Source organism: Paroedura picta, chromosome 2 (genome assembly GCF_049243985.1).
Source record: "Paroedura picta isolate Pp20150507F chromosome 2, Ppicta_v3.0, whole genome shotgun sequence".
Taxonomy (NCBI): domain Eukaryota; kingdom Metazoa; phylum Chordata; class Lepidosauria; order Squamata; family Gekkonidae; genus Paroedura; species Paroedura picta.
In genome coordinates, this window is record NC_135370.1 from 31,648,641 (window position 1) to 31,667,068 (window position 18,428).

General features: G+C 46.5%; 1 protein-coding gene across 2 annotated transcripts in view; it reads right to left on the bottom strand.

Moving 5' to 3' along the window:
- Positions 1-1,120: 1,120 nt before the first annotated feature.
- The window catches only part of PLEKHA3 (pleckstrin homology domain containing A3), a 33,319-nt gene continuing 16,011 nt past the window's right edge, over positions 1,121-18,428 (bottom strand). For both annotated transcript variants that reach the window (XM_077319585.1, XM_077319587.1), the window contains 6 exons: positions 17,338-17,493; positions 14,579-14,715; positions 12,139-12,303; positions 10,363-10,406; positions 8,037-8,152; positions 1,121-4,108 (listed from right to left, as the gene is read on the bottom strand). In XM_077319585.1, the coding sequence (XP_077175700.1) occupies positions 3,984-4,108; positions 8,037-8,152; positions 10,363-10,406; positions 12,139-12,303; positions 14,579-14,715; positions 17,338-17,493 (743 nt within the window). In that variant the 3' untranslated portion in view covers positions 1,121-3,983. The remainder of the gene's footprint in view (positions 4,109-8,036; positions 8,153-10,362; positions 10,407-12,138; positions 12,304-14,578; positions 14,716-17,337; positions 17,494-18,428) is intronic.

The window sequence follows — 18,428 nt, forward strand, 5'->3', positions numbered from 1 at the left end:
AGAGTGTTCGTCTGTCTGGAGCAGTGGAAAAGAGCGAGATCAGCATGGTGGGACAAGAAGCAGAACTGAACTGAGAAACCCCGGGAAAAAACCAATGTACATACAATCATGCACAATGGATCTTCACGCCATTGGTCAGTTTCGGTTTAATTTCTGTGAAAGAACATTTGCATAATTCTATGGTTGGGGGTCACCACCACATCAGGTTCTGTATTAACGGGTCGTGGCATTAGGAAGGATGAGAACCACTGATTTAGCGGATGGCAAGCCAATATGTTAGATCAGGGATTCCCAAATCTGAGGTTCCTGGCCCCCTGGGGGTCTGTAGAAGCTCCAGAGGGTTTCTGTGGCCTTTCTCCTCCTGCCTTAATGGACAGCCATAAGCTAGGGATCTGGCCACTTCCATTGCTCCCCACCCCCCCAGCATGGAGACTCTCAATGCGGAGCTGAGGCCTTCTTGAAATATCCATTCCCATATCCATTAAGGGTCCCTTAAAGTTGCAATGTACGGCTGCGAATGTCGGACCATAAGGAAGGCCGAGCGTCAAAGAATTGAGGCTTTTGAACTCTGGTGCTGGAGAAGACTCTTGCAAGTCCCTTGGACTGCAAGGCGAACAAACCGGTCAGTCCTAGAGGAGATCAGCCCAGACTGCTCCTTAGAAGGCCAGATCCTGAAGATGAAACTCAAATACTTTGGCCACCTCGTGAGAAGGAAGGACTCCCTGGAGAAGAGCCTAATGCTGGGAGCGATCGAGGGCAAAAGAAGAAGGGGACGACAGAGAATGAGGTGGCTGGATGGAGTCACTGAAGCAGTAGGTGCAGATTTAATTGGACTCCGGGGAATGGTAGAGGACAGGAAGGCCTGGAGGATCATTGTCCATGGGGTCGCGATGGGTCAGACACAACTTCGCACCTAACAACAACAAAGAAGACCTGAAGGATTTCAAGAGAATCCTGAGCTCAGGCATTGGCTTATCTGGCCTTCAGCAATTTAAAAGGACATTCTGGTGCCTTCTTTATCAAGGGGGTGGGGATGTGCTGTTTGAGGGCTTGCAGTTTGTCCTAATCATTTTATCCGTTCCAAAAAAAGATTTGAATAGAAGACAAGAAGCAGTGCAGGTCGGAGTGTAAAAACGATATTTTATTGAACACTTAAGTAACTTCATTAAAAAAAAAAAACATTTTTATTTAATTTTTTAAAAAAGTGCTCCATGGCCAAGACATTACGTACCAAATTTATCCCAAAGTGAATACAAAACCAAAGAATTTACAATGCAAAACACGAACACCATCTTTGGTGCAATTCGTCAGTAACTTCTTTTGCACGCATCAGCTGCATGTTTACTTCTGCTCATGCCAAGTGGCATGGGCGAGAGAGGTTTCTGACAAACTGGACCCTTAATATATGTGGTCGTCGCCTGCGCTTAATGGGAGTTGAGAACATGGCAGGGCGTGTATGCCATTTTGGAGTTATGTAGAACTCACAATAAAAGCCACCCTCCCTCCCCCTTTGGTATAAATAGGTCATAAATAAAGGTATCGCTGCAAATTCAGATATATTACAACAGCAGCTGTAAGAGCGTATTTTAGAAACCAGCAGTAAAATAACACTTTGGTAATAAGACACATCAAATGACATCGTTTTCCTTTTAGGGGCGGGAACAATCCAGCCAGAGTTAAGCATATATGATGCCCCGTTACTTCATGAGCAGTTGTGGAGCGAAAAAACAGACTTTACTCTCCCAAAGAAATCAAGAGGACTTAGCTGCATAACAATGGCTAGATTGTTCCCAGCTACTTCAAAACAAAAGTGCTACCATGATATTTAGTGATGCAACACACCTCAACGACGATTACGCACAATTTTTACATCTTTGTTCAATAATGAGAAGTTAGGTAGGCTTTTTTTCCCTTCCTTTTTGGGTGCAAAAAGAAACAGAATGAATATGTCAAAATATCTTTCCCCCCTGTATGGTTATACCACCTTGTACACAGATATGTCTGTTTAGAAAAATACGGAACATCTTGCATTATTCTGACTGGATAAAAAATAAGGACCGGATCTTGAGGGCAAGCCTAAATCCCATTAGGAGGGGGAAAACAATAACCCAAAATCCCAGAATCCAAGCCCAGAGGATAAACTGTGTTGGTTTGTTGCAGCAAAAAGAAAAAGTCTGGGGGGCACGGCCGTTCCCGCTGGTAGCAGCTAGAGCCGCACCATGTGTGGGGGGGAGGCGTGGGCAATGGCGCGCCGGTCGACGCACATAGGCATGCGCAGAGCTCTGTGCCTGCGTGTGTGCATCGACCAGCGTGCCACCGCCCATGCCACCCTCCCCCCCCCCCGTGATGCGGCGCTGGCCGTTCCCGGTGGGAAAGGCCACTTCGGCTGCCGAATCGCACAACCCTAAGCACAATTTTATTCTGGCATAAGCTTTCATGGCCCACAAACTATTTTGTGAGATTCATTTGACAACAGGGTCTCTGGTCTGTGAACACTTGCAGTAGAATAAAAACGTGTTCGTCTACAGGGTGACACCAGATTATTCCTTTTCTCCTTTTAATCTTTCTTTTTATTCTTAACAGAAAAGAGAAAAAAGATTATACTCCTCAAATCAAACACTGTTATATATTCACCCATTATGCACGGCAGCAGCCCAGCATGTCTGGAAAGCGCAAAACGGCAGGGCTGGAAAGTCCAATACGCTAACTGGGGGAGGCGGCAGTGGGGGGTGCAACGGGGGGCATGGGGCCCCCACCGCATCATGGCAGGGAGCGGCATGCTGCTCTCCCACCAAGGTGAGGGTGGGGGGACTCCCCAGTCAGTTCCGCGACTCTGTGGAGCTGACAGGGGAGTCCAGTGTCCCTGCAGGGACACCGTGGGTCAGTAGAAAAAATAATATGCATGGTGGCAGCCTGACCTAGCTACTGCTGGCGCCCACGGCATCTTGGGGAACAAAGAAGATTCCGCATTCCCTTACTGCGGGCCTTCCGGGGGCACTGTGCAGGGCTAGGGCTGGGATGGTGGCAGCGTTGTGCACAATCCAGGCTGCTGGGCTGCCCGAGATTACGTGCCCTGTGCAAAATCAGTCACTGTATAGTATAATTAAAAAGAACAGACTATTAAGCCATCAGATTCTCCCCGTCTTCTCCTGATCTAAATCTTCACATAATTCTCTCTATTTCTGGTGGAATTTAAGCACAACCTGGCTAAAGCAAACCACAATATAACTGCAGTGACTTCGACAGGGGAAGTTACGTGCGCGTCTAAATCCTTCTCAGAGAAGCCAATGGGATTTTAAGGTGCTTAAGTTGGACTAGAGAAAGTACGCTCAAGTCCCAATGGTTCCAGTAGGATTTTGGGTGTGCCATGCCCTTTATACATGCTTGCTTTAAAAAAAAGAAGCAAAGAAAAGACACTAACCAGCATGCTTCACTTTTGGGCTGCCTTAACTCAGGCAAGCGTGCCACTGAAATTAACGGGGCACTTTCAAGCCACGAAAGCAGAACGGTGGCTTCGCCACAGAGTCCGACAGCAGGACAAGAAGGAGCACCCCTGAGGGATGCTGCAGCTGCACAGCTCATTCGGAATCGAGCGACCAGCTGGATCTATGGCACGACTTTTCCCCCACCCCAAATCGTACGCGTTTTTTGCACTGCCAAACTTGCGAAGTAGTTTGAGCATCCCAGCACGTAAACAAGAAAAAGCTACACTGCACAGGGGTACCGACTTTTCCGCTGAACCATGAATCGGTTTCAAAAGCAAATGTCTTTTTCTTTCCTTTTTTTTTTTTTAGGAAAATACTCTCGCAAATCAACTATACAAAGATAAAATACACCTCAAAATTAGGGTTTGTTTTGTTTTTACATTATTCTATAAAGTGCAGAGAAATCCTTCAGAGAGGGAACTAACTCCTTCCTACGATAGTAGAATCACAGCAGCTTTTGCATAGCATGACTTCTAGAAAGTTGATCCTTCTTTTTCCTCAGGAGGTTGGGGGGAGGATCTCTTCAAGCCTGGACTGTTTCTTAGACACGGCGAAAGTTGCCTCGGGAACGGCTGGAGGCACCAAATCCCCGTTGAGGGTACCTCTGGGACAGAAGGGCTGTCCTAAAAAAACAGCGATTGAGAGATTCAAGGGGGTGTCTTTGGAAAGAGCTCCATCAGATCAATTTTAACTTGATAACGCAACAAACACTATCATCCTTCTCACACCGGGCCTGCAAATGCATAGGGGTATCATTGCTTTAAAAAAGAAAATTTGGAAAATGTACACATCAACAATGGGGAAGGCCCTGGCAAACCACCCCGTATTGAGTCTGCCATGAAAACGCTGGAGGGCGTCACCCCAAGGGTCAGACATGACCCGGTGCTTGCACAGGGGATACCTTTACCTTTAGCTTTACCTTACACATCAACAAATAGAAAAATAACGAACTGTAAAGTGCCCACTGTGCTTCCAATAAATTTTGGAGAGATCCAAGTTCATATCCCTACTCTCTCATGGCAGCTCACTGGGTAACCTTACTTTCTTCTTGCCTGACCTACCTCAGACTGTGGTCATTGCGAGGAGAACATGGAAGAGAGAAGTATGAGAGTATAAGGCAGACTTTCTCAATCAGGGTTAGGTGAAACTCTGGGGTTTCTTGATAGTCCTGGAAATGGGTGAGCCAAATGGGTGAGAACTATTTGATTTTGTAGATATATTTTTAAAAATTGTTAAACATTTATTGGGTGGTGACCCTATATGACATGTACACAGCTATGCTTCCCAACCATCTTCTATACGATCGCCCCACTTCTGGGGTTTCTTGAAGTCTTAACAAAGTTTCAGGTGTTTCTCAATGGTAAAAAAGTTGAGAAAGATGGTGTAAGGTGTTTTGGGTTCCAGTTGGTATTTTAATAAGTCTTAATAAGTAAATATACACATGATTTCCCCTTAAAATAGATTCAGATGGGCAGCCTTGTTATTCTGAAGCAGCAGAACTACGTTTGAGTGCTGTGGCATCTTTAAAACCAACCAGATTTTAGTCCAGGTACTAGCAAGAAAGCCCATTGCAAGCAGGAATGAAATGGGCATTAGGACCCAGGGGACAACAGGAGATGCAGATCTCTCTCTCTCTCTGGCTGCGTGCCTTGCAGCAGGAGGCATAGCAGGTAATTAGGGCTGGTTTGTAGGAGAGAAGGAGGGCTAGTCTGCAGTTTGGGGCAGCTTTCTCTGTCTCTCTCTCCCTCCATCACAGCAGGGTCTCTGTGTCACTGTCAGCAGCTTGGGGCAGCTCTCTCAGTGTCTCTCTCTGCCTCCCTCGCAGCTGGAGCGATAGGAGGGAATGAGGACTCGTGTTTGTTCTAGCAGGGCTCTGTGTGTGTCTCTCTGTCTCTGGCGCGTCTGAGAGGAACGTGGCTAGCATCCAGGGAGGGAGGGCGGGAGCTGTAGGGGCAGGGCCAATCAGAGTGCAGCCAGCATTGCTGGCTGCACCCTAATTGGCCCTATTCCAACTTGGACAGCCGGACACGTTCCACACCGCAGGCTGTTTCACAAATATATAGAGGAACCATGGGTAAGGATAAGCTTTGGGGGACAAAGAAGAGTTGGTTTTTATACCCCAATTTCACTACCCAAAGGAGTCTCAAAGCAACTGACAATCACCTCCCATTCCCCTCCCCACATCAGACACCCTCTGAGGTAGGTGGGGTGGAGAGGGCTCTGACCTTACTGCTGTGAGAACAGTACTATCAGGACTGTGAAGAGCCCAAGATCACCCAGCTGGCTGCATGTGGAGCAGAGGGGAATCAAACTCGGCTCTCCAGATTGCTCTTTACCACTGCAACAAACTGTCTCTCAAATGGTTTGTCAAATGGGAGACCGGGGTATGTCCCTTAGGACAGGGGTAGTCAACCTGTGGTCCTCCAGATGTTAATGGATTACAATTCCCATGAGCCCCTGCCAGCATTTGCTGGCAGGGGCTCATGGGAATGGTAGTCCATGAACATCTGGAGGACCACAGGTTGACTACCCCTGCCTTAGGACACGTCCACACGCACTGACCAATGCACTTTCAATGCATTTTAATTTTAGCGAGTACATGCAAGGGGATTTTGTAGATTTCACACAGTGAAATCCAGCCTCATTGAAAAGTGGATTGAAAGTGCGTTGTTCAGCATGCATGAAAAAGGCACGAATCACTACACGAGCTTCCATGGGCCCAATGAGGTCCATACTGGAGCCATTTAACGTCCCTTCCATTTCATTATTTATAGCGCCTTGCGCTCCCCCAATGCAGCTCACGACATCATTCTCCCCTCTTATTTCCCCTTAGAACCACAACCCTGAAAGGTAGCTTAGGCTGGGAGAGAATCCTGGCCCGAGATCACCCAAGGAACCCTCATGGCCAAGTGGGGATTCGAACCTGGGGTCCCGGATCCTATCCCAACACTTTAGCAATTTCCCCTGGCCATTGGCACCATGCCCAGCCATTGTTTGCACAAGACAGACCAAATGTTCCCTGTACCAAGTGTGGGTTGGCTTCTATTTTAAGTAAGCAGAACGGCACATGTTGAAGGAGAACGTACTCAAAGTGCTTTCAATTACTGCAAAGAAAACCTAGCAGTTCCAGCAATTTTTTACACAGAAATCACATATGTTTGTGGCAAATTGCAGCCTGGAAGGAAGAATCCCCCTCTCCCAAGCTACTTTGGACCTATTTTGTCAGAAAATGTACTGACAGGGAAGGCCAGAACGTAGTCCCCCACTCATGGAGTGTCACCGACCGTCTGCCCAGATGTAATTCTAGCCTAAAGAAGGGTGACTAGGAAAAATATGAGTTAGGAACAGCTTGGGGAAGGGTCATTTGAACGGTGAACATTTGTGGGCAAATATTAAAGGCTCTTTTGTTGATGCTTGCGGCAGATCCTTCCCTGACGCTTACTATTAAGACCAGCAGATAAACGCAAGACTGGGAATCCCCTTTTTTATCTGGTAACATCGGAGTTCCTCTCTTTAAAAAAAAAAAGGAAAGGAAAAAAAAAGTCATAAACCTATTTCAACTCTCAGCCAGGCCTTTAACTCTGGCTTAAATTCTCTCTGTAATACATACTCAAAAAACCGGCCTAAATAACACTAAAGAGCCAAAACAGAACTAAGCGTGTAAGAATAACAGAAGACTAGGAACAATGGGCAGAATTCAGCAACAAGGTTTCGGTGGGAGCGACTTAAGCTCTTTCTTGGGGATCAGCAAGACTCAACATTGTTGTTCTTTGGCTGGACTGTGCCTTCTGTTTGCAGAACTCTCTGCAGCCTTTACTCTCCCCCCCTTGACACAAGAGGCTAAAGACCACAGGAACAATGGTTTGAACCACTCATCTTTGCCTGGACTGGCTCTTGAAACAGGCCTCTGGAACTCACTAAAACCTCCCAGTTGGCTTCTGATCAATTTAGATTATGGAGCAACAATGGGGTGAGAGTCTAGGGCAGGTGTGGCCAAATTGTGGCTCTGCAGATGTCCATGGGTTCCCAGCTTGATCAACTGGCAGGGGCTCATGGTAATTATAGTCCATGGATGTCTGGAGAGACATGGCCAGGCCACCCCTAGTCTAGGGCAAGCTTTCTGTTCTCTGTGGGTTTCCCTCCCTGACTTTCCCACCTGTTCATGCTTGTTTGTGTTTAATGCGCCTATATGTCATTTAAACCTTGGTTTAACATTTCTTCAATGACTCTCTTTCCTGTTCATGCATCTACACATCAGTGTGTATTATGTAACCGTTTTCAATGGTTTTATATGAAAGCCTATACGCTTTGTTGGTTGTAATGCTTTCGATCAGTTTGCTGCCTCTGGAACCGTGAGTTGGGTGGAAGGGTGGCTTTGAAAAGTTTCAAATAAACAAGAGGGCATGTGTTAAACAAAAGGGAGTGTTAGTGCCACACCCGGCTCATTGTGCAATGCAGGAGGCCACGCTCCTTGTCTTAGAACAAAGAGGAGGAAAATACAAGGGAAGCATAAAAGCTCTTAGCAGGAACACACACTTGCCCCAAACTTACTATTTGTATCTTCAAAGTGAGGATCTGTAGACGACTCTGTATCTGACAATGTCCTTCTGCACCGGTGTGACGATCGGTGGGATGAAGAGTTTAAGTCTTTTACAGAGTGACTGCCCCTAAAAAGTCAAGAGCACGGCACATTTTATCATTCTAATTATCATTTACTTCATCTATACTGCATGTTCCTCCCCAATGGGGACCTGGAAAAGCTTAAGTTGTTCTCTGCCCACACAACAACCCTACAAGGTAGGTTAGACGGAGAACATGTGACTAACCGAAGGTTACCCTATGAACTCCATGGCTGAGCGGAGATTTGAACCTGGGACTCCAAGATTTTAGTTCAATGCTCTAGCCCGCGCTTTCTCAACAGGGGTATTGTGAAACCCAAAGGTTTCTTGAAGGATTTCGCTGATTGGGTGTGAGTTCATTCATTTAAAATAATTTTGTTTTGATTTAAACCATCAGGCAATATGACCATATATAGTTATGTCAACCCTCTCTTGCAAATGACCAATAATGTGGCTGGAGGGGCTGGAAAGGGGAGGGGCCCCGGTTATTAGAATGACTTCTGGGGGCGGGTCACGGGGGTGTGGCCTGCTGATACCACTTCAGGGGTTTCTCGAAGCCTGAAGAATGTTTCAGGGGCTTCTCAATGGTAAAAAGGAAGAGAAAGTCTGCTTTAACCTGCAGCTCTCTCCGCTGTGGCTTACGGCGCTATTAAATAGTGCTTGTTTGGGTAAATATTTTCATCTGTTCCTCACTCCAGGCAGAAGACTCCAGGCAGGAGACAACACTGCAAATCAATGCAATCAACAGGACGGGACACCCAACCAGCAAAGCAACAGGACTGCAGGAATCTCAAACACAAAGGGCAAAAGGTTTCCAATAACAGAAGAGAGGAGCCAATGTTCATCAATCCCCTCCCCCTTTCCTCCACAGATCTACAACTTGTTCCTCATGCTGATCCCAGAGGTCCTCCCCAGGAATGGCATGGCAGGAGGCATTTCAGGCTGTAGCAGGAAATGGGAGATGGTAAAGTCCTGTCCTGCCAAATCCACCCCACAGCAGTTTCCTGAATGATGGCACAACAAAACGTGGATTTTTGATAAAGGGGTAAAGAGTTGTTTTTTAAACCCTGCTTTTCTCTACCTGAAGGAGTCTCAAACTGGCTTACAATCACCTTCCCTTTCCTCTCCCCACAACAGACACCCTGCGAGGTGGGTGAGGCTGAGAGAGCCCTGATATTGCTGAAGAAGAAGAAGAGTTGGTTCTTATATGCCGCTTTTCTCTACCAGAAGTAATATCAGGGCTTTCTCAGCCTCACCTCCCTCACAGGGTGTCTGTTGTGGGGAGAGGAAGGCAAATGTAAGCCGCTTTGAGACTCCTTCAGATAGAGAAAAGCAGCATATAAGAACCAACTCTTCTTCTTTTTCAGTAATCTCAGGGCTCTCTCAGCCTCACTTCCCTCACAGGGTGTCTGTTGTGTGGAAGGGAACAGGAAGGTGATTGTAAGCCACGTTGAGACTCCTTCCAGTAGAGAAAAGCAGCATATAAGAACCAACTCTTCTTCTTCTTGGGCAGCACACCTGTGTTTATTGTGAGAACAGCTAAAGAGAAGGGCTGTTGGATAATCACATTCATGAGGAAAGGAGGGGGGCTCACATTACTGGGAGTAGCCAGGGGTCTTGTGGGACATCCATCCGGCAGCCAGCTAGGGATGTAATGAGCTCAGTGGAATACCAATCAGGGCCCCCTTGGCATCCACAGATACACATAAATAGTTCGCTTTGCACAGCAAGAGTTCGAGAGGCCACAGCGAGACAAATACACGGGAGACCTCTGCCGGTGTGCAAGTGAGGTAGAATGTCTCAAGTTATTTTTTGCATCAAAAGGAAAGAGGGATCGGATTGTGGGAAAGCCCATGTTCTAGTTCTTAAATGAGGAGAACACTTTTTATACAACCCACACCCCCATATGGACTGCGGAAGAATCCCTGTGCTGTCCTGAGCAGCACTGCTCAGGACAGCACTGTCATTCACTAAACTCTCATGGTATTGCACATGGTCAGAGAAGCAAGCACCATTTTGGTTGGAACACACAGATATGATACCACGAAAGGGCAATCTAATAGGCATTTAGCTGGCTAGACAAAGGTGATATTATTTAATAGCAGAATTATTTATTTATGGAATCGATACCCCGCACCTCTAGAGTCCAGCACAAGGCAGCTTGCAAGTGAAAACAAGCCCAGATAAAAATATCACAGATCCTCAAAACAGAAACAAAATAAGCCATTAAAAAGAAATACTGTTGGTTTTAAACCTACCTTTCTGAATTACAAGTACCTGGGTGGCTAACAGATCGTTTCATCTAGGAGGGGGGAAAAAATTAAAAAATTAATCATCAGAATATTTTCTTTTCCTGGTTATTTTGTTTATTTCAATGAAAGATTCTTGTTTCTTTAAACAAATATAAATTTAGAAAAAACAGACTGTCATGAAAGGATTTATGATACTTTGACTGCAGTTCTAAGAACATTTTGCAGAAGTAGGCCTCACTGAATCAAACAGAACTTATTTCTTAGTAGGTCAGCTTCCGCCATCATCCCGAAATCACAGGATTTATAATGATATTTTAATTTTGTTTGAACACTCTGCTAAGTCCTTGCATGCACCACTTCAAAACTGGCATTTGCATTTACATTTGCCATTCCAAACAGTTTTATATCGGTTCCACTTAATATTTCTGGTAGGAGGAGGAGCGTGTCTCATGGCTTGTGCCACTCAGTGCTTAACTCCCACTCAAGGTGGCTGTTCCGCCCCTGAGTGCCTCCTCCTCCAACCGGCTTGTCTGTCTGTCCAGCAGCCAGCCAATCACCTTCCGTCCCCCACCCATGACCACCCCCTCCTCCTTCCACTTCTCTCTGAGGCTCGGAGGCTGCAGATCCCTGACACATGAAAGCTGCCCCTGCTGGTGAGTTCCATAACAGCTGCCTTCAGCCTTTCCAGATCTTGGGGGGAGAGGGGGCATCTGCAGAGTTCTTCCACTCCACCACCACCCCCAATCTAGCGCCTGTTGTATTCCTGAATGCAATGGGCTTGGCCCCTAGTTTAATCATAATGAGTTGGATCCATAGATGTTGCTCCACTGGCATGTCAACATAAAGGTACTTCTGCCATCCTCCAAATGGTAGCGGAAGATCTCCTGAGAGTACAACAGATTACAACAATAACATTGACTGGGCCCTCCCTGCCAGAAACATGCCCCCTGAATATACTCTAGCTTTGGAAGAACTGTCACCAATTGGGACGGTTGGTGCGCTAGATGGTACAAAAATCTATCACAATGCCGTCGCCCCCATGGATCACTCCTCTTCCCTTTCCCCTCTTGAAGTGTGACACTCCATTCCACTGTGGGGGACTGATCCCGCCGAAATTTAGGCTTGTGCATCAGGGGCCTGATCCAGACCGATTCGGCTTCAGCGCCCATTAAAGTCAATGGTGCCATTGACTTTAATGGGAATTACTGTGTTACTGTGTACCCCTTTCTCGGGGCCTGGAGGGTGAGAGTTCCAGTTACAGCCTCCAAATGTTCAAGGTAGCTCCGGGGGGCTCTTTCCTGACTCCCCTCAAAATTTCACAACGGTTGTACCACGGACTCCACATCCAGGGGTTCCAAAAGAAGGTGTGCCCCCATCCCTCCATTCTACCCAATGGAGAGTCTGTCCGTCTGCTACGACAGGCCTCACAAATCCTTAAACCACTCCTGGCTTTAACTATATATGCAAATTGTAAGTGGACGATGTCCGCTGGGAAGGTGGTACAGAAATTAAATAAATAATAATTATCTGCAGGCGACAGAGATCAATCCCCCAGGTGAAAATGGCTGCTTTGGAAAGTGGATTTCATAGTTTTATCCCGCTGAAGTCCCTTCCCCCTCCCCAAATCTCTCTATAGGCTCCAACCCCCGATATTTCCCAACCCAGAGCTGGCAACCCTACTTAGAACTCTGCTGGAGACCAGATTGTTCCATTCATTCTCTCTCTCTCACTCCCCCCCCCCCTCCCCAGCCCTCAGGAGAACAAATATTAAAAAGAGCCAACCATTTGTACGGGAGAAGGAGACACGGGAGAGACCAGGGGATCCGGGTGAGGCAACTGAAACATCTCAGGCTTAAACTTGGCATTCGCTATTTTCACACATTCTTCCAGTGTCGTGATAAACGTGTCGCAGGTGGCACTGAGCAAGGAGGACGCTTCATTCATATTCTGCAAACACACACACAAAAAGCCTCCGTTGGCAACTGATGAAGGAAATATTTTCAAAATACTGGATATTTCAGTTTGTTTATTACATGTTGTCGCCATAAGCCTTAACATTATTAGAACATCAAAAAGGAAACTAAAATAAAAGGACAATGATCACAACAATAAGCATCAGAAAGAATATTCAGTATAATAAATCCACACAATAAATACCAAAACCATAAAAGTCCAAACCATAAAAATTTAATATAGAAAAAAACAAATAAAACTTCAGTTTTAAATCCCCCCGACATTCCTTTCAACAAATTTCTTTCTTAGTTTAATTGATAAACGTATACACGTGGCAACAGTGATAAGAATAGGCAGGCAGGCATCAGTAAAAAATACTTTTGTTGACGCAACAGCAGCATGCGTCCCAAATTAATTGGCCAACACATCCAATTTCAATAACTGGGTTTTTTGTGCAGTTTCTCTTTGCTGGTAGTGTTGGCCCAAATTGACAAATAAACGAAGAAGAAGAAGAAGAAGAAGAGTTGGTTCATATATGCCACTTTTCTCTACCCGAAGGAGGCTTAAAGCGGCCTACAGTCGCCTTCCCTTTCCTCTCCCCACAACAGATACCCTGTGGGGTGGGTAGGCTGAGAGAGCCCTGATATCACTGCTCACTCAGAACAGGTATTCTGTTTATAAGCGGGAAGGAAAGGGGAAATCTTTCCTATCCCATAGGAAAGGGGAAATCTTTCCTATCCCATTACTCTTTCCCTCTTGCTCTTCTTTGCCTGTTGCCTGTGGCCACTTCCCTTTCATTCACTTCCAACTTTCTACCTTTTCCTACTTCTCCCATGACACTCTCTGCTTCCTCCCCCTACTTCACCCACCTTTTTTGCTTCCTCCTCCTTCTTTTTATCTTTTCTGCTCCTCCCTTCCTCCAGGTTTACCTTCCCTTCCTCCTACCTTCTCCATTTTAAAATCTGTTTTTGTTTCTCTCCCCTTTTCTCATGTACTGACATTAACGTAGGCTTGGAACTCTCAGCGATGTTGGTTGGAGGTTGCTTAGCAACCCCAATGGCTGCCGAGATCTCACACTGTAGTTCTGAGATATCTCGTTGGCATGATTTTCTTACAGAAGCAGAAACTGCTTCTATGATATTTCATGTTCTTTAACCCTACAATTATTTTTTAAATCATATTTTCCCAGGGCTTTCCCTAAGCTTGTAGAAAAATGCTTCTCACATGGCTCCATGGTGGGTATTTTGCATCCATAGCCTGAAGACATTGTTCACAATTAGATGGAAATTTTTAAGTAGAGGCTGGAGAAGCCACTAACGGAGAAGATGATTCTGTGAAAGTTCAAGGGGGTGGCAGGTTACCGTGGATGAGCGATTGGGTTGTGAGGGTCCTGCATAGTGCGGGGAGTTGGACTAGATGACCCATGATATCCCTTCCAACTATGTTATTCTATGATGGTAGGGTCATAGCTCTGAGATGGAGCCTCTGATCTGCATGGAGAAGGTCCTGAGTTCCATCACCAGGCATCTCCTCCAGTTAAAAAGTTCAGGTAGTTGTTGATGTGCTAACTGAGACCCTCAAGAGCCAGTGCCAGTCTGAACAGACAAAACCGTCCCTGATAGATGATGAGTCTGACTCCGTATAAGGCAGCTTCATGGATTCAAAGTATTGGTAACTAACTCTTGGTGCTCCCACCAACCAGAAATTGCTTTTATGTATTTATTGAAGCTATAGAATTAACACCAGGACTATTTATCGTGCTATTAGATATTCTGCACATCTGATTAAATACTGACTTTCAAGGGGATATGGCAATTTTGGATGACCCCCCCGCCCCGCCCCCCGGTAACCCTTGGTACATTCTAATACCTGATCTGCACCCAACACCTTTTAATCCAGTTAAGCCTTCTGCATAGCCAGTATTCACTTTTAAGACTGTCAGACACAACGTTTTCCCTCTCCCTAGGACTTTTTGAATAGAGTCCAGGGGCACCTTGAAGACCAGCAAAGTTTTATTCGAAATGTCAGCTTTCGTGTGCATGCGCACTTCCTCAGACCCAATGAAATGGGAGTTTTCCAGTCCACACTCTCCACTCTATAAATGGGGATGCATCTGTCCATTCACCTCCAATCCTGACATATTAATTTTTTCATTAAGTTTTCCCCCCAGAGTTGAACCCAACAAATGACAACCTTCTGATTTGCTTGCTCGAGCTGAACAGACCTTAAGGCGAATAAAAAGCCCCCTCCAGAAAGAAGCGGATGATACCTCAATACTTGGTGACGAGTGACTCTCATCGTGGTGAACGTATTCTTGTATCGTGTGCACTTGCTGCATTAAGAGGTCACAGTAGAGGCGAAGTTCGGACATTTTGGTTTTCAGAGATTCATTGGTTTCATTAATTTCTGGAAGACCGGAGGAAAACAGAAAACTCGGCGTGAACCAGGGCCTACGGATCCCACCTTCACATCTTAACATTTAATTATTTTAAAAGGAAAGATTCGTAGACTTTCTGCACGCTGATAAGCATCAGGAGATCGGTCAATTCCCATCCCTTCCTCTGGTTTGCTAGATCCCTACACATGCAAGGTAGGCTACGTAGATCGTTGTAGCCTCTTAAATAGCCCAATGCGTAGGGTTTATGCATTAAGGGGCGGAGCTGTTCTGAAATATCATGTGTTATATGTCAACCTATGACGCCTAAAGATAACTATATCGAACGATGACTAAACTCTTTGGTAATCAGTACAAACTCCTCTCTGCACACAGGAATGCTCATGTGCACAGAGATATGACCTGAACAAATATAAAAGTGGAAGTTGGATACAGTGAAGGGTGAGCAGGTGGTACTCACAGATGTCGGTTTTCTCCACCTCTCTCTTCTCCAATATAATTGTGAAGATTGTGGGACACAACGTGCCCTGCAGTGAAGAGGGGGAGCCACCAGGAACCTGCCCCATTTCACTCTTGCACCTACAGACACACCACTGGCAGAAGACAGCACAATTCTGCCCCGTGTCCCCTCCTCACTGTAGTCCCCTCAAAAACTATGCGACTTTTTGTCTACACAGGACCTGCAACCCCCAGCGTCAGCTTTTGGGAGATCTTAGGAGATTGTTGGAGGACAGGAAAAGGAGAGAAACATCTGAACCTGTAAGTGCTATTGCATTCCATCTTCATAGGATTCATCCCACCATTTTAACACCGTAGCCATAAAAGCTGCTAATGAATTACCTAAATGTCAGGCAATCGGCCAATTACATATTTTTGGTGAATTCATTTGGCTCGAAGCTTTAGCCCAGGGGTAGTCAACCTGTGGTCCTCCAGATGCCCATGGACTACAATTCCCACGAGCCCCTGCCAGCATTTGCTGGCAGGGGCTCGTGGGAATTGTAGTCCATGGGCATCTGGAGGACCACAGGTTGACTACCCCTGCTTTAGCCCATACTAGGTCCCTTCAAGTACATACAGCTGACGAGAACGGCACTTTTAAGACATGCAATCACACTGCTGGTTTTATTCTCTGAATGTGGGGGCAACTTCAAGGGTGGGAATACCTGCCTTTCAAGAGAGCCTGCCCAGGCAACAAATTGCACTTTGCTACCAAGCAGCATGTTACCAGATCAGCAGCCTTCAGGCAGTAGAACTTCCATACAGTCACTGCTCACTTCTTTCGCCTCTAGGTGAGGCTTTCTCAACCAGGGTTTCATGAAACCCTGGGGTTTCTTGATGGTCCGGGAAGGGCTTCCCAAATGGATGGGAGTTAATCACCGGATGATATGATCATATATGGACACGTCGCCATACACGCTCCCTCCCAAAATGGCCAGTGATGGGCCTGGAGAGGGTGAGAAGGGGAGGGGCTCCCGGTAGGTGTGTCTACAGCTCTGCTTCCCACCCATATCCTGCACAATCACAATACTTCTGGGGTTTCTCGAAGCCTGGAGAATGTTTCAGGGGGTTCTCGATGGTAAAAAAAGTCGAAAAAGGCTGCTCCAGGTTGTGATCTTTGATTAATCTGTGCACACGTAAGGATGCAACCTCACATATCCTTAATCAGAACCAGGTCCCACGGAATACAGGGGGGTTTAATCCTAAGAGAATATAGTCATGGCTGTGGTTATAAACCTTGATTAAATGAAACAATAATTACGAGCACATGTAATAGGACACAGGGCGATCTGCTCTTTACAACCGACCCTCAAAAAAATTTTTTTTGAGAATTTACACGCAGAAAAACTTTCACCCAACTGCCCTGGAGGGACAGACCAGAATAAATGGGATGAAATTAATTCAAAAGAAATTCCGTCTAAACATCTGGAAGAAGTTCCTGTCAGTTTCCTGTCAGTGGTTTCTCAATGGAACAGGCTTCCTCGGGAGGTGGTGGGTTCTTCATCTTTGGACATTTTTAAGCAGAGGCTGGAGAGCCATCTGATGGAGAGGCTGATTCTGTGAAGGTTCAAGGGGGTGGCAGGTTACAGTGGATGAGCGAATGGGATGTGAGTGTCCAGCACGGTGCAGGGGGTTGGACTAGATGACCAAGGAAATCCCTTCCAACACTATTATTCTATGATTCAATGCCCCAAAGTTTTAAAAAACAGGGTTTTGAGAGGCAAAAAAAGCAGCAGTGGTCCTCACCCCCCGGTCCGGAGATCGGTCCCGGTCCGTGGATCAGTCAGTACCGGGCCATGGCTCCTCCTCGTCCTCCACTCTGGCTGCTGCCTTGGGGGTTGCCCTGCCACTCTGCTGCCGGCTCACCTTTGGTGCTCTCCGGCAGCCGCCATAGCTGGGGCTCCCCCTTGGCATTGCACTGCGCAGCTGCTGCTGGCAGCGCCCCCAGCGGGCGGCGGGAAGTCAGGGGCACCGGTGGGAAAGCAAGTGGAGCAGGGGCTCAAGTGGCAGCGGTGAATTCCTCCCCTCCCCTTCCCCCCCCCCCCGGCCTCAGTAAAATTCTTAAGCATTGACCGGTCAGCGGTGATAAAAAGGTTGGGGACCCCTGCCGTACAGTGTAAGATTTGAGGCATTACCTTTTTCTTTCTTTGTTTTGGAGTCGGCCAAACAGGCTTTTGAGCTTCCCAATGCTACCAGCCACCTTTGTCGTTCAGCCGCATTGACTGCTTTCATGTAGAAATGTTGTTCCCCTGGGATTATCAACTCCAATCTTGTGCTGTCTGTTGGATGAACTGACAACAAAGACAGAAATAAAAATTAACACCTTCCAGCAGTGTAGATTTTCAAATATTGCTTGGAATAACCTTTTCCAAAAGTAATTTTTCTTAACTCCGAGCTATTTTGTAGGTAGGGTGTTCATTCATTTTAGTACTTTTACCCTGATTTTTTCCCTGCAAAACCCCCTTTTGATAAATAAATGGCACCAGACAAATGACAAAATTCACCGGTCTTACAGAGGCTTGCAAATCCGCAATTGCCTGTTCACCTATGGTGAACAGAAATTGTTCGTGGACGATCATAAGTTACTCTCAGATGAGCCCTGCGGTTTCACCATGAAGACTGGTTCTTGTTAAAAGAGGGAAGCCATTGCGCATGTTCAGTATAATAAACCAGGGGTTCTCAATCTTTTTGAGCCTGCAGGCACATTAATGTGAGCCTCTTGTGGCGCAGAGTGGTAAGGCAGCAGACATGCTGTCTGGAAGCTCTGCCCATGAGGCTGGGAGTTCGATCCCAGCAGCCGGCTCAAGGTTGACTCAGCCTTCCATCCTTCCGAGGTTGATAAAATGAGTACCCAGCTTGCTGGGGGGTAAACGGTAATGACTGGGGAATGCACTGGCAAACCACCCCGTATTGAGTCTGCCATGAAAACGCTAGAGGGCGTCACCCCAAGGGTCAGACATGACCCGGTGCTTGCACAGGGGATACCTTTACCTTTACCTTTAGTCACAAAATGGCGGCTACAATTGATAGTGCCAGCCACCCTACGGCTCCTGCAGCTTACTTTCAATCGCACAGTGGAGATTTTTGGAGTGTGATAGCACCTGCTGCCAAAGCAACATTTCGAGAGAAAAAAAAACCTGCACACCCAATCAAATCTGCAATGGCCATTCCAAAGTCTTGCTAGGCAACCAGACTCGCCCGGCCCCACCCTGTCTACAAACACTGC